General features: G+C 52.5%; 1 protein-coding gene across 1 annotated transcript; it reads right to left on the reverse strand.

Moving 5' to 3' along the window:
* Window positions 1-3,048: 3,048 nt before the first annotated feature.
* Window positions 3,049-12,272, reverse strand: Ceacam16 (carcinoembryonic antigen related cell adhesion molecule 16). The gene is made up of 6 exons (XM_021168706.1): window positions 12,088-12,272; window positions 9,640-9,984; window positions 8,854-9,129; window positions 7,116-7,394; window positions 4,667-4,993; window positions 3,049-3,266 (listed from the first exon to the last, which is right to left on the reverse strand). Exons 1-6 carry the CDS (start codon window positions 12,128-12,130, stop codon window positions 3,256-3,258), a joined length of 1,281 nt encoding a protein of 426 aa, XP_021024365.1. The 5' UTR covers window positions 12,131-12,272; the 3' UTR covers window positions 3,049-3,255.
* Between the last annotated feature and the right edge of the window lie 391 nt (window positions 12,273-12,663).

Here is a 12,663-nt window from a genome sequence, read left to right on the forward strand (position 1 = left end):
GGTTTCTCTGTGTAGTCCTGGCTGTCCTGGAACTAGCTCTGCAGATCAGGCTGGCCTCGAACTCACTGAGACTGATGTGCATATAAACATTTAGGAGCTTTGGGAACTGGAGCCTCTTTCAAAGCGAAGCTTGGAGGGGAGGTCGGAAACTTCATCCATATCACAGGTTCCAGACACTGCTGGAATTGATATTGCAATTCCAAGAACTTACACTGGCTTAGGGTTATTATTTTCTTGGAAGGCAGAATAAATTATTTTTATGACATGTCCATTAAGTATTACACAAAATGAGAAAGACTCACACGTGTGGGAAGATGCATTGCAGAAACCCATATTGTTTCCCCAACTACTGGGGATGGAACCCAGGGACTCATCATCCTAGCCAAGAGCCACTCTCTCAGCCAGTCCCTTGGGGGATTCTAGGCAGGGGCTCTCCCAATGAGCCACGCCCCCAGCCCCTCACTGGGGGATTCTAGGCAGGGCTCTACCACTGAGCCACGCCCCCAGCCCCTCACTGGGGGATTCTAGGCAGGGGCTCTACCACTGAGCCACGCCCCCAGCCCCTCACTGGGGGNTCTCTCTCTCTCTCTCTCTCTCTCCAGGGTTTCTCTGTGTAGTCCTGGCTGTCCTGGAACTAGCTCTGCAGATCAGGCTGGCCTCGAACTCACTGAGACTGATGTGCATATAAACATTTAGGAGCTTTGGGAACTGGAGCCTCTTTCAAAGCGAAGCTTGGAGGGGAGGTCGGAAACTTCATCCATATCACAGGTTCCAGACACTGCTGGAATTGATATTGCAATTCCAAGAACTTACACTGGCTTAGGGTTATTATTTTCTTGGAAGGCAGAATAAATTATTTTTATGACATGTCCATTAAGTATTACACAAAATGAGAAAGACTCACACGTGTGGGAAGATGCATTGCAGAAACCCATATTGTTTCCCCAACTACTGGGGATGGAACCCAGGGACTCATCATCCTAGCCAAGAGCCACTCTCTCAGCCAGTCCCTTGGGGGATTCTAGGCAGGGGCTCTCCCAATGAGCCACGCCCCCAGCCCCTCACTGGGGGATTCTAGGCAGGGCTCTACCACTGAGCCACGCCCCCAGCCCCTCACTGGGGGATTCTAGGCAGGGGCTCTACCACTGAGCCACGCCCCCAGCCCCTCACTGGGGGATTCTAGGCAGGGGCTCTCCCAATGAGCCACGCCCCCAGCCCCTCACTGGGGGATTCTAGGCAGGGGCTCTACCACTAAGCCACACCCCCAGCCCCTCACTGGGGGATTCTAGGCCACATCCTTTGCCCTTCACTGAGGAATTGTAATAGTTCTAACACTAGGAGATTCAGATAAATGTGTTTGTTTTCTGTCTGTGGCTAAAGGCAAATACCTCGCTCTAGGTCATGAGCATTATTGACAACACTCGGGGCAGGTTTCCTTCTGCATATTTATAGCTTCTTCAGTCTTAGGAGGTAAGTACTATGATGGTGTGCGTGTTACAGATGAAGAAATTCGAAGAGCCAATTTCCCTAGCGCGCTGAGGTTTAGTATTTGCCTGTTCAGAAACACGACCTGTGCCCTCTCCTGGCAGCCTTGGGAACTACAATAGCTGGAGTAAAGCAAAACTTGGTTTCCTCACTTGTGAAATTCAGAGCTGGGATTAAAGGCATGCGCCACCACGCCCGGCTGAGAGATTTTCTAGTCTTAACAAGGTTCTAGGTTCATTCCTCAGCAATGAAAAATAAAACTGCCCACATTATTCTCATTATCATTCTCTTGCGGGTTTGGAACCCAGAGCTAAGTGCCTTCACCACAAAACCTGGCTACAAGAACGGTCACTATCTTGTGATGATTGTCCTTTCTCTCATGGACTGTAAATGAAGGAGACTTAAACTGGCTTGAGATGGTGCCTAGAGATGCTGAGAGGGATGTGTGGCTTGGTCCTGGGACCCCTGAGCTTCTGGGTGCTAAATATAAAAACTCTAGCTTGACCTAGGATCTTGAGAGGTCTCCTCCCTGTCCCCCTCCTGCTGACCTAGTTAAGAACTCACCCCTCGTGCAAAGCCCCATCCACACAGCCTCAGTGGCATCCCAGGTCCCCAGGCTTTCTGGCATCTGGCCATGGGTCTTCCATGGCTCCTCCGCAGTGGCTGCATGTGAAAGAGGCCACTTTGTCTAGCTAGGGAGGCGGAATGTTCAACCCATCATAGCAGAGGCTGTCAGCTTCCCACTTTGGAACTATTTTCTCTGGGCAGTCTTGACATTGTTTGGAGGCATCAACAGACCCAAGACTACTTCTCAGAGTCCCTTGCAACCAGGAAAAAACCCGACAGCCATCCAGGCACTTGAGGTGACTGGGAAACTGAAAGCCCTGTGCTAAGGAAGATAAAAATCGATTGCTGATGACATTGTGGGGACTCCACTCTACTCTCAACAATGAACTTCTGAGCATTTTAAAAGATGTGTGAGATAACTGATCCTAGATTCATATAAACTACTTTTACAACTCTCTTCAGTTTCTCTATAGCTTTTAAATTTTTTTCTGAGATACTGTCTCGTGTAAGCCAGGCTGATCTTAAACTTTGTTGCATAGACTGGGCAATGCTTTGAACTCCTAATCCTCCTGCCTCCAGCTCTGATGGCATTACGGGCATCCACCACCGTGTTCAGTTGCGTTCTTGATGTAATAGATGAGGTCCCGACACTTCTGGACAGTTCCTTGAGAAACATCATTTTCTGAGCGGAAGTAAATCTGCCTTAGGGTAGGATGAAGGCAGGAGTTACTCAGTGAGGCGGGTCTTTTCCTACTCCACACTTTTTGGAGAGGGCCGATCCTTAGTCCACTGGGGGAACAGGATACACTTCCGTGTGAACTGCACACCTATGCAAAGGTGCCAGGCTCTGCCCTGGAGCAGAGGGGGTGTGGGTTAAGCATCCCTAGGTGCGCATGCGCCCAGCCTTGGGCATGCTCTGGGGTGGGTACCAAAGCAAAGAACACTAGCTGCGCTTGGCCAGGCTGGCGGCGGTGGAAGGAGAGGCTGACACCCATATGCGTTCATTGGGACATTTATGGACTGGGCAGCTCTCCCACAGCTCGGAGCTAAGACTAGATGGAGGCAGGATGGTGGGACCATGGCCGGCATCCGTGCTGCAGGTGAGCGGTCCTGAGCTCAGGGGCGGATGCGGGGAGATGCTGCAAGGGCGCGTTTCTCTCCAGGTCTCAGCGTCCTGCGCTGCTGCTGAAGAGGTGGCGGTGGCTACTCCAGGGCTGTGCAGGAGAACCGGGGCGGGGACGAGGAGGTTGTCAGTCAGCAGGAGGACCCTCCCGCGGCCCCGCCCACCGCGCCTCCCGCGGCCCCCACCCGCCCCGCTCAGCCTGTGATCTGGGGTCTGGTGCTGCATGAAGAAAGACTGCTCCTCCAGCTGGACTGTGACAAAGGAGGCTGAAAAGGAATCCCCGGGCGCACAGGTTTAGGAGTGAGCCTGTGAGAACCCAGACATCTGGTGGTTGGGTCCGGACTGGTCCTGGCTCCGGAAATTTGACTTCTGAGTGTCTAGTCTGATGCGACAGGCAGGACCCCAGACTCTTGTTCTCCGTCTGGGAGCACCTGTCCAGAGCGCCTGTCCAGAGCACCTGCCCTAGTAACAAGGTCTTGAAGATTTCTGGGAATTCCTAGTCTGATGGAAGAGACATGGCCTTTGACTCTGGGATTTACCAGTTTCATGGAGAAGACTTAGCCTTGGACTATAAGAGCATGTTTCCTTACTGGGAGCTCCTAGCCTGATGGAGGAGACAAGGTTCCAGTCTGATGGAGGAGACATGGCCCTGACTCTGGGAGCTCCCAGTCTGTTGGTGTAGACATGGTTCCTGATTCTGGGAGCTCCCAGTCTGATGGAGGAGGCATGGTCTCTGACTTTGAGAACCCCCGCTCTGATGGAGGAGGCATGGTCCCTGACTCTGGGAGCTCCTAGACTGATGGAGGAGGCATGGTCTCTGACTTTGAGAGCCCCCACTCTGATGGAGGAGGCATGGTCCCTGACTCTGGGAGCTCCCAGTCTGATGGAGGAGGCATGGTCTCTGACTTTGAGAGCCCCCAGTCTGATGGAGGAGACATGGTGCTTGATTCTGGGAACTCCCAGCCTGATGGAGGAGACATAATTTTCAGTCTGATGAGAGAGACATGGTTTTCCACTGTGGGAGCCCCCAGCTTGATAGGGGAGAGGTGGTTCCCAACAGAGAACTCTGATGGAGGAGACACACCTAGCAGCCTGCATCCTAGCGTACATTCATTCAGGTTGGGAGAGCTCTGGTGTCTGGAGGTGGAAACTTCTTGCCCTCATGCCATGTCTCATGGGGGAGGGAAACACCTGCATTCACCCCAGCTCCCCAGTGTGGTAGAACAGGCTAGATCCCCATGGTTTAGTTTCCACTCACCTAATGAGAAAAAATGCCCACCCTCACATGACACCCCTTTTTCTGGCTATATATCCATATGGCAGGCATATACCTTGGTGGACGTCATCGTTTGAGAGGCAAGGCAAACGCCCACATGGGGACACTCAGGTCAGATGGAAGAGGCACATGCCTGTGTCCCACAGGCATGTGAGAGAGGAGAAGGACATCTTTGGGTGCCCCCCACCCCGTCCCATCCCTCGCTGCTCACTCACGGGCCACCTGTAGCTCCACCTCCAGAGTGTCGGTCTTGCCCTGCAGTGTGACGGTCTTAAGTGTGTAGCGCCCGGCATCAGTGAGGTTCAGCTTTTGCACCAGCAGTGAGCAATTAGCGAAGCCCACCTCCCGGCCTGTGTGCGCCGGGCCAGCGATCCAGTTCCCTGACGGCAGCTGGCTCAGCAGTCGGTTGGGTTCTGAGGCAGGTCCACGATACCAGGCATAAACTAGCAGGTCCTTGGGGTAGCCCTGGACAGTCAGGGTCACGTCCTGGCCCTCCGTTGGCTTAGTCGGTACAGGAACGATCATCATGGCTACAGCTGCCGCTGGGGAGAGAACCACCGCCACTGTCAGCCAGGACTGCCTGAGTGTGGTGTGGAGTCCTCCCCCTCCCTTGGCCAGCTCCCCCCACTGATGCTTCTCCCCATGAGGTGCTGGGGAGGAGACAGAGGATGGAGGTGATTTCTTGGGTGATCACATAGACTTTCTTTCTCAGTGGTACTTGCCAGGAAGACATCTCCCCTGTTTAAATTTCAGCCTTGGATGATGATACAGACCCTATGTAATTAACTGAAAGACCCCACAGGGTCTGGCCATGTCTCCTCCATCAGGGTAGAAAAAAACTCTGGGGACCATGCCTCCCCTATCAGACTGGAAATTCTAGAATATGGGGCTGTGTCTCCCTCATCAGATGGTTGGAATGTCTCGTCCACATTGTGTCTTTTCTGTGAGAGCAGCAGACCTAAGAATATGAGGGTGACAACTCCTCCATCAGATTAGACGACTCTAGGAGAGATGAAGCTGTGCATCCTGTATCACATGGAAAATTCTCACAAGGTGTGGATTGTGTCTCCTCCATCAGATTGGGACTTTCTAGATTTTTCAATCAAGTTTGGGACCCAAGATTAAGATTCCCTAGAAGGTGGGAGTTTCTGTCTCCTCCATCAGACTGAGAAATTGTGGACTATTGGGAGTGGAGCATTCTAATCATGTTGAAGATGCCCAAAGTTGGGAATAATTGTCTCTGATAGAAAAATTTCATAGAAAGTGGGAAGATTATACTCCCCCATCAGATTTGACATGTTCCCAAAGTGGGACTCATGTCTCCCCCATCAGACTATGAAATTTAAAGAAGTGTCATGTCTCCTAATGACCTGGAAATTCTTTCAGGTTGTGCCTCCTCCCTTTGACTAGACGTTTTTATGTCTCCCACACCAGTGCCAGGGAGCCCAGAGAACGTGAGGCATTGCCTCTTCTCTTTGATTGGCAGCTTCACTGATCCCTCTGCGGTTAGAGAAAGACCATGCCTCCTCCATCACCTCAGCTTGTTTCCCAGGTGGGATAACAGTCATGTCTCTGTCTCAATCTCAGCACCTGGCACAGGATTCCTGGCAGCTTTTGGGGAAGCAGTTTTGGAAGTCTTACATTAGGTACACCCTGCACCTACCTTCGGACCTTGGATACCCCCCATGTTGGCCCTGAGGTCATCTGGTCCACCCTGTTTCCAGCCAAGGTCCCTCACAGGTAAGACAGGAGGCACACTTACCTTTGCGACAGTCATCTTTGCTCTGCGTGAAAGAGGGTCCATCCCCACCCTTTGCATGAGACCCAGCCTGTTAGTGGAGGAAGAAGGGAGGGAGGAGGGGGTGGACGATTCCCACTGTCCCCAAGGGACAATGGCCATTTGAGAAGAAGCTCAGCTAGAATGAATGAGACATTTTTCCCCCTTGAGACAAGGTCTCATCTAGCCCAGGCTGACTTTGAACAGTCTGTGTAGCTAAGGATGTCCTTGAACTCCTGATCCTCTTGCCTATACCATTATACATCTGCTGTAAAATGAGAACTTGATGTTCAAAGCCACTCTTCTTGGGGCATGAGCTCGGTTCCCTCAATGTCGCAACCCCCCATGCATGGAACAGAGGTGTGAAGAAAGTGCTTCTGGTGTGTGGTTTTCCAGCTGTGGTGTGTGTGTGTGTGTGTGTAGAGAGAGAGAGAGAGAACACTCACATGGGCACTTGAGCATGCCCGCATCCTATCTAGACTAATTGATGCACAATCTAGTTGGCAGAAGTTCAGGTTTGTGTGCCTCGGGTTGGGCAGGGCTCTCAGCAGCGAGTGCCTTTTTACTAAGTGGGGTAATTACATGGAAGAACAGGGACCCTGGTGTTGCACTCTGTCACCCCACAAGATGGGGACTTGGGCTCATTTGTCACTCCGTCTGACCTCAAGGCAGAGGATATGAGTCACCATTTCTTTCCTATGCAATAGGCTTTGCCTGCCTCTTTCCGCACCTAGACAAGACAGGGCAATCTGATACGCCACCTTGTCACAACTGGCCAATGAGTGTACTGGGAATCCAATTATTTTCTGGAAAATGGCAGCCCAGTCAGCAAAGGCCAGCTGGGCCTCTCTAGAGAGCAGGTGGCTATCAGGCTGGGGCTGACTCACCGGACAGCTTGACTACCACTGAGGCAGAGCCAGACAGCAGCGTCTTGGAGTTCTTAGCAATGCACGTGTACGTGCCCTCATGGGCTGCAGTCATACTGCTGATGTTCAGGTGATCCTGGCCATTCTTCAAGGCCTTCCCATTGAAGGCCCACACGTACTCTGGCTCAGGGCAGGACCGTGCCACACACCACAGGGTGAGGGACGTGTTGAAGTCCACTTTAATAGTGCAGCCCGTGCGGGTGGTAGAGTCTTGGAGGATAGCCACTCGTTCAGGGCCGACTGTAGGGCAGGAGGGAGAGACACAGGAGGGTCAGGAGTGGGTTGGAGGGAACAGAGGCATGCTCCTCAGGTCTTCAGTCTACCGGATTGGGTCCCTGGGGCTGGCAGGGCTGAGTAGAGGGCAGAAAGAACTTGAGTCTTTCCCAATCACACCTTGACTTCTACCACTGAAATCTTGAGACTCACTTCCCCTCCCGTGAGAACTTGGTTTTTTGGGTTTTGGTTTGTTTTTTCTTTTCTTTTGTTTTTATCTGTAAAAAAAAGAAGAATGTGTAGAGCTGGGTGGTGGTGGCACATGCTTTTAGTTCCAGCTCTTGGGAGGCAGAGGCAGGTGGCTCTCTGAGTTCAAGGCCAGCCTGGTCTACAGAGTGAGTTCCAGGAGAGCCAGGGCTACACAGAGAAACCCTGTCTCGAAAAACAATACAAAACAAAACAAAACCAAACCAAACAAACAAAAAGAACTCATGCTTCTAGGTTCTAGACTTCTCAGGCTCTAGAAATCTTCACCTCTGAGGTTCTAGACTCTCAGATGTTAGAACTTGATTCTAGGGCTCTCTACTTCTTGTGATTTTAGGCTTGGCAGTCTAGACTGGAGCCTCGTCTCTGGTTCTAGAGCTTCCAGCATCTGGAATACTCTGGTAGTAGGATTCTAGAATTTTAGTTTCTGTACACTGGCCTTACTTTTGAAATTACTGCTATTATTATAATTATTATTATTATTACATTTTTTTTTTCTTTGAGAAAGAGCCTCATTATGTAGCCCTGGCTGACCTTGAACTCACAGCAATTCACCTGCCTCTGCCTCCTGGATTAAAGGGGTGCCCCACCATGGCTGGGCAACCCCATCATTTGTATTCTCAGGATTTGACACACACAGCTGCTGGCCCAGGAAGTACTGTGTGTCTCTTGTGATGAGCTTTTGTGATGTCCCCGCTGAGCCCTGGGTTCCAATGATAGTTAATGACCTTTTCATAGCTCAGTGTCCCTGTGTCCATGCTATCTGTTTCCTTAGGCATCTTTCCTTTTTCCTATTTCTTTTCAGACAGGCCTCCATGTAGTCCAGGCTGACCTTGGACTTAACATGTAGCTGTCGAGGAAGGGAGCTCGGGATCCTGTCTCCATTTCTCTAGGGCTCAGAGTATTGCTGTGCATTTTTGTGGTGTTGCAGATGGAGTTTGGTGCACGCCAGACATATGCCCATATGCCGTGGCCTGGTCTTCCCTCCACCTCCGGATACCAGGGATGGCAGGCCTGTGCTCCCTATCTCATCTACAGGGTCCTGCATCGACCTGGTTGTATCTGCCATAACCTGTACTTCATAAAGTAGGCAAGTATATTTTAAGAAGGGCCTGGCTCCTTCCCCAGCTTGTTTGCTGACTTGCTGTGTAACTGTGGACTTCTCGTGGCTTCAGTTTCCCCATCTGTGAGATATGGATACCAGGTGCCTTGGAAGACTCACAGTAGACCGTCAAGTTCAGAGGCTCGCTGCGGCTGACGCTGACGGGGTTCCACACCTCGCACTGGTAGGCGCCTGCCTCCTCCCTGCGGACGCCATGCCGGGTCAGCATCCTGCCATCGGGGGACATGCCCAAGCGGACGGCAACTGGCAGAGCGTCACCATTGAAGAACCAACGGACCTCAGCGGGGCTGGGGCTGCTACAGATGAGTCGAAGGGTATCCCTACGCTCCACCAGCGCAGTGTCGTTGGCCATGACCGTGGGAGGGGCCAGGATCTCTATGGGCGGAGCGAGAGACAGAGGGGGAGGGGAGGGGCACCTCCTGTCCCCGGGCAAGAAGTACCACCAAGCTGTACTTCTGTACCCCCGAGCCATAGTGACAAAGAAGGGCTTTGGAAGACAGATATCATCCTGGAAGCCAGAATGGAGAAGGTGAGCATTTTTGTGTTGATTTAGGCACCCTCACACCCAACTTTAAAAGCATTTTTAAGAGCTGGCAAGATGGCTCAGTGGGTAAAAGTGCTTGCCACCAAACCTGATGACCTGAGTTCGATCCCTGGGTTCCACAGGGTAGAAAGAAAGAGCTGACTCTCCGAAGTTGTTCTCTGACCTCCACGTGTATACTGTCACACACACACACACACACACACACACACACACACACACACACACACACTCTAAATGCTATTTTAAAGAATACAAATTTTTTTCTCTTTTGTTCCTCAAAGGAGGGGTGAGGATGAGGAAGAGAGTGGAAAGTCCTGGAGAGGTCAGAGGGGGTGGCTCACCATAGACCTGCATGTGTCCGTAGCCCACCTCCGTCTGAAACTGCCTGTTAAGAGTCTGCAGGATGTAGGTGCCTGTGTGCCCAGGTAAGGCACCATGGATATCAAGGCTGCCATCAGGACGGACAGCTTCCCGCCCTGTGTGGGCTGGTCCGGGGGTCTCATCACCAGTGCTGACAATGTAACTGGCCACCAGGAAGGTCAGGCTGAGCGTAGGCCCTGCATACCAATTGTAGGCAAGCAGTTCCCCTGAAAGCCCATGGACTACCAGCGTGACATTGTCCCCCTCTGCAGGTTGTGCAGGCTCGGGGGTGATGGAGATCTCGGCCCCAGTGTTCAGGATCCAGGCTGAGAAAGAACAGAAGGGGCAAAATTGACTTGTCACCTCATTTGACAGGGGGTGAAGCTCACAGGGGACATCCCCAGTGTCTACAAGGTCAGATAAAAGCAAGATTTGTGCCTTCTATACCCACACTTCTCCTGGAATAAAACCTAGAGCCTTACCCTTGCTTGGCATGCCCCAGCCCCTCACTGGGGGATTCTAGGCAGGAGCTCTACCACTGAGCCACGACCCCAGCCCCTCACTGGGGGATTCTAGGCAGGAGCTCTACCACTGAGCCACGCCCCCAGCCTCTCACTGGGGGATTCTAGGGAGGAGCTCTACCACTGAGCCACACTCCAGTCCCTCCCCAAGGGATTCTAGGCAGGGGCTTTACCACTGAGCCATGACCCCAGCCCCTCACTGGGGGGTTCTAGGAAGAGACTCTACCATTCAGCCCCAGCCCCTGCCACCTGGCCTGATGCCTTGCCTAGCCATTACTCTGCAGAGCAAGGTGGGACACCAAGTTTTCCATTAGAGGCACCAGGCTGAGACTCAAACAGGTCTCTCCACTCATGTAGCCAACTGTGTCTGTGACCTCATGCAAACATCACGCCAGCCTGGGGTGCTCCTTCTGTATTCCCAAGGACCCCCACATAGAGAGCAGAGATCTGTGAAGTCTCTCTCTCTTTTTCAGTTTCCTTCCTGTCCCTTTCCTTAATCCCCTCACCCCACCCCCACCCCATCCCTTCTGTCTATGGCCCCAGATAGCCCATGCTGGCTTCAAGCTTGACATATGGCTAGGGATAACCTTGAATTTCTGATCTCTCTGCCTTCACCTCTCGAGTGGTGAGACTCCGTCCGGGCACACAGCACAATACCCAGTATAGGGAGTGTTGTGGATCAAACACAGTGCTTCACCAGCGTTAGGCGAGCACCCAACGGTCTGAGCCACATCCTGAGCCTCTCCCACCCCTTCTCCGCAGACAGAGCTGGTCCTCGTTCTTCCTTCTCACTGGGCTTGTCTGATGCCTCTGCACTGCCATTTCTCACACGAGACACACTTGCAGGCTTGGCCAGGCTTTTCAGTCCCTTCCCAGCTGAGAGAATGTGGATGGTAGTGGCAGGTTCTGGGCTTAAGGCAGAACTCTGCCATCTGTGTTGTGAGTCTCTGGCCAGAAAGCCACCTCTTCAAGCCCTAGGTTTCCTCTCTAGGAAGTCGGGCCACAAGTGAACATCCTTCTGGGGTGGTTGCTAACGAGGAGAAAGGACTCGAAGTCGGGAAACAGTAACTGCCAATCACCCCTGTTTCTGAGGACCTTTGGCTGACCCTGTCAACTAGGCCCTGTTATATACAGCTAAGTTACCCTGAGGCTGAGCAGCAGAAACCAGGCACAGTGGTCACACTCAGGAAGCTGTGTCATGACGACTGTCTCAAGTTTGAAGCCAACCTGGGCTATATAATGAGATCCTGCCTCAACAACAACAACAACAACACAACAGCCTCCGTAGTGCTTGGTATAGTGGCACATGCCCTTAATCCCAGCATTCAGGAGGCAGAGGCAGGCAGATCTCAGTGAGTTTGATGCCAGCCTGGTCTATATAGAGAGTTCCAGGTTAGCCGGGTCACCAGTGATGCATAAAGGCGCTTGGGATGTAGAGTGCCTGTGAAACCCTGGGTTCAAAGCCCAGCACCCAATAAACTTGGCATGATGACAGACACACCTGAAAGCCCAGCACTAGAGAGGAGGATTAGATGTTCAAGGCCATTCTCGACTACAAAGTAAGTTGGAGGCCCACCTGGGCTATAGGATTCCTTACCTTAAAGATACCCACACCAAGCCACAATCAAGAATCCGGAAGCCCTGACACTAGTCAGCTCTGTGGCTTGCTTTGCTCCAGCTGCTCTAAAGCCTCCCTGCTGACATCTCTTAGTGGCAGTCTCCAGCCTGCCCTACAGGCCTCCTCTCAAGAGCAAACTGCTCCAGAGGGAAGCAAAGTTGCTCTCCCTAGTGCATGCCTGAAGAAGGCTCGCACCTTCCTTCTCCCGGGCAGGGCTTCCCCTCTCTGTCTTGAGGCTCTTGGAGATGCAGGGAGTGGGCTGATGGGGTGGGGGACCCCTTCTCGCTCACCACTGAGGAGGAACCAGCTGTACCAGGTCAATGGCATTTTCATCCCAGGCTGATGTCCGAGATGGTTGGTGGTGATGGTGTCCCAGTCGCTCAGAGGCCCTTCCTGGTTGAGGCTTGGCTCAGTCTGCCACTGGACCTGGGATCGTTCGGCAATTTGGAACCGGGGCGGATCACCGGAATTTGGAGGGATCGAGTCACAGAAGATCTGGGGCCCTGTTTGGGCACTAGGGTGGGTGTGGCAGGCACCGGCCAGGGGCCATGACCTGGCCAGGTCTCCTGGGGCAGCTGCCTAATCCACTTTGTGCCAAAGGCCCAGATTTGGTACTGAGAGGAGAACCAGGTCGCCAGGGAGGAGGGAGGAGGGAGGCAGGAAAATTTTGATGCAGTTCTTGACTACCATGCCTGTGATGTCTCTGCTGCATAGTGGGGTCACTGAGGGGCAGATGTTGGAGACCTCTTTCTCCAGCCCTCGGGACGGCCAGGAAGTGGTGAGTGTCACTAGAGTGAATGGCACAACTCTGTGGGGTGGGCGGGCATCTTTAACACTTACGTTTGTTTGGGAGGTCTTGACTTCAA

The sequence above is a fragment of the Mus caroli genome, chromosome 7 (assembly GCF_900094665.2).
Source record: "Mus caroli chromosome 7, CAROLI_EIJ_v1.1, whole genome shotgun sequence".
NCBI lineage: Eukaryota > Metazoa > Chordata > Mammalia > Rodentia > Muridae > Mus > Mus caroli.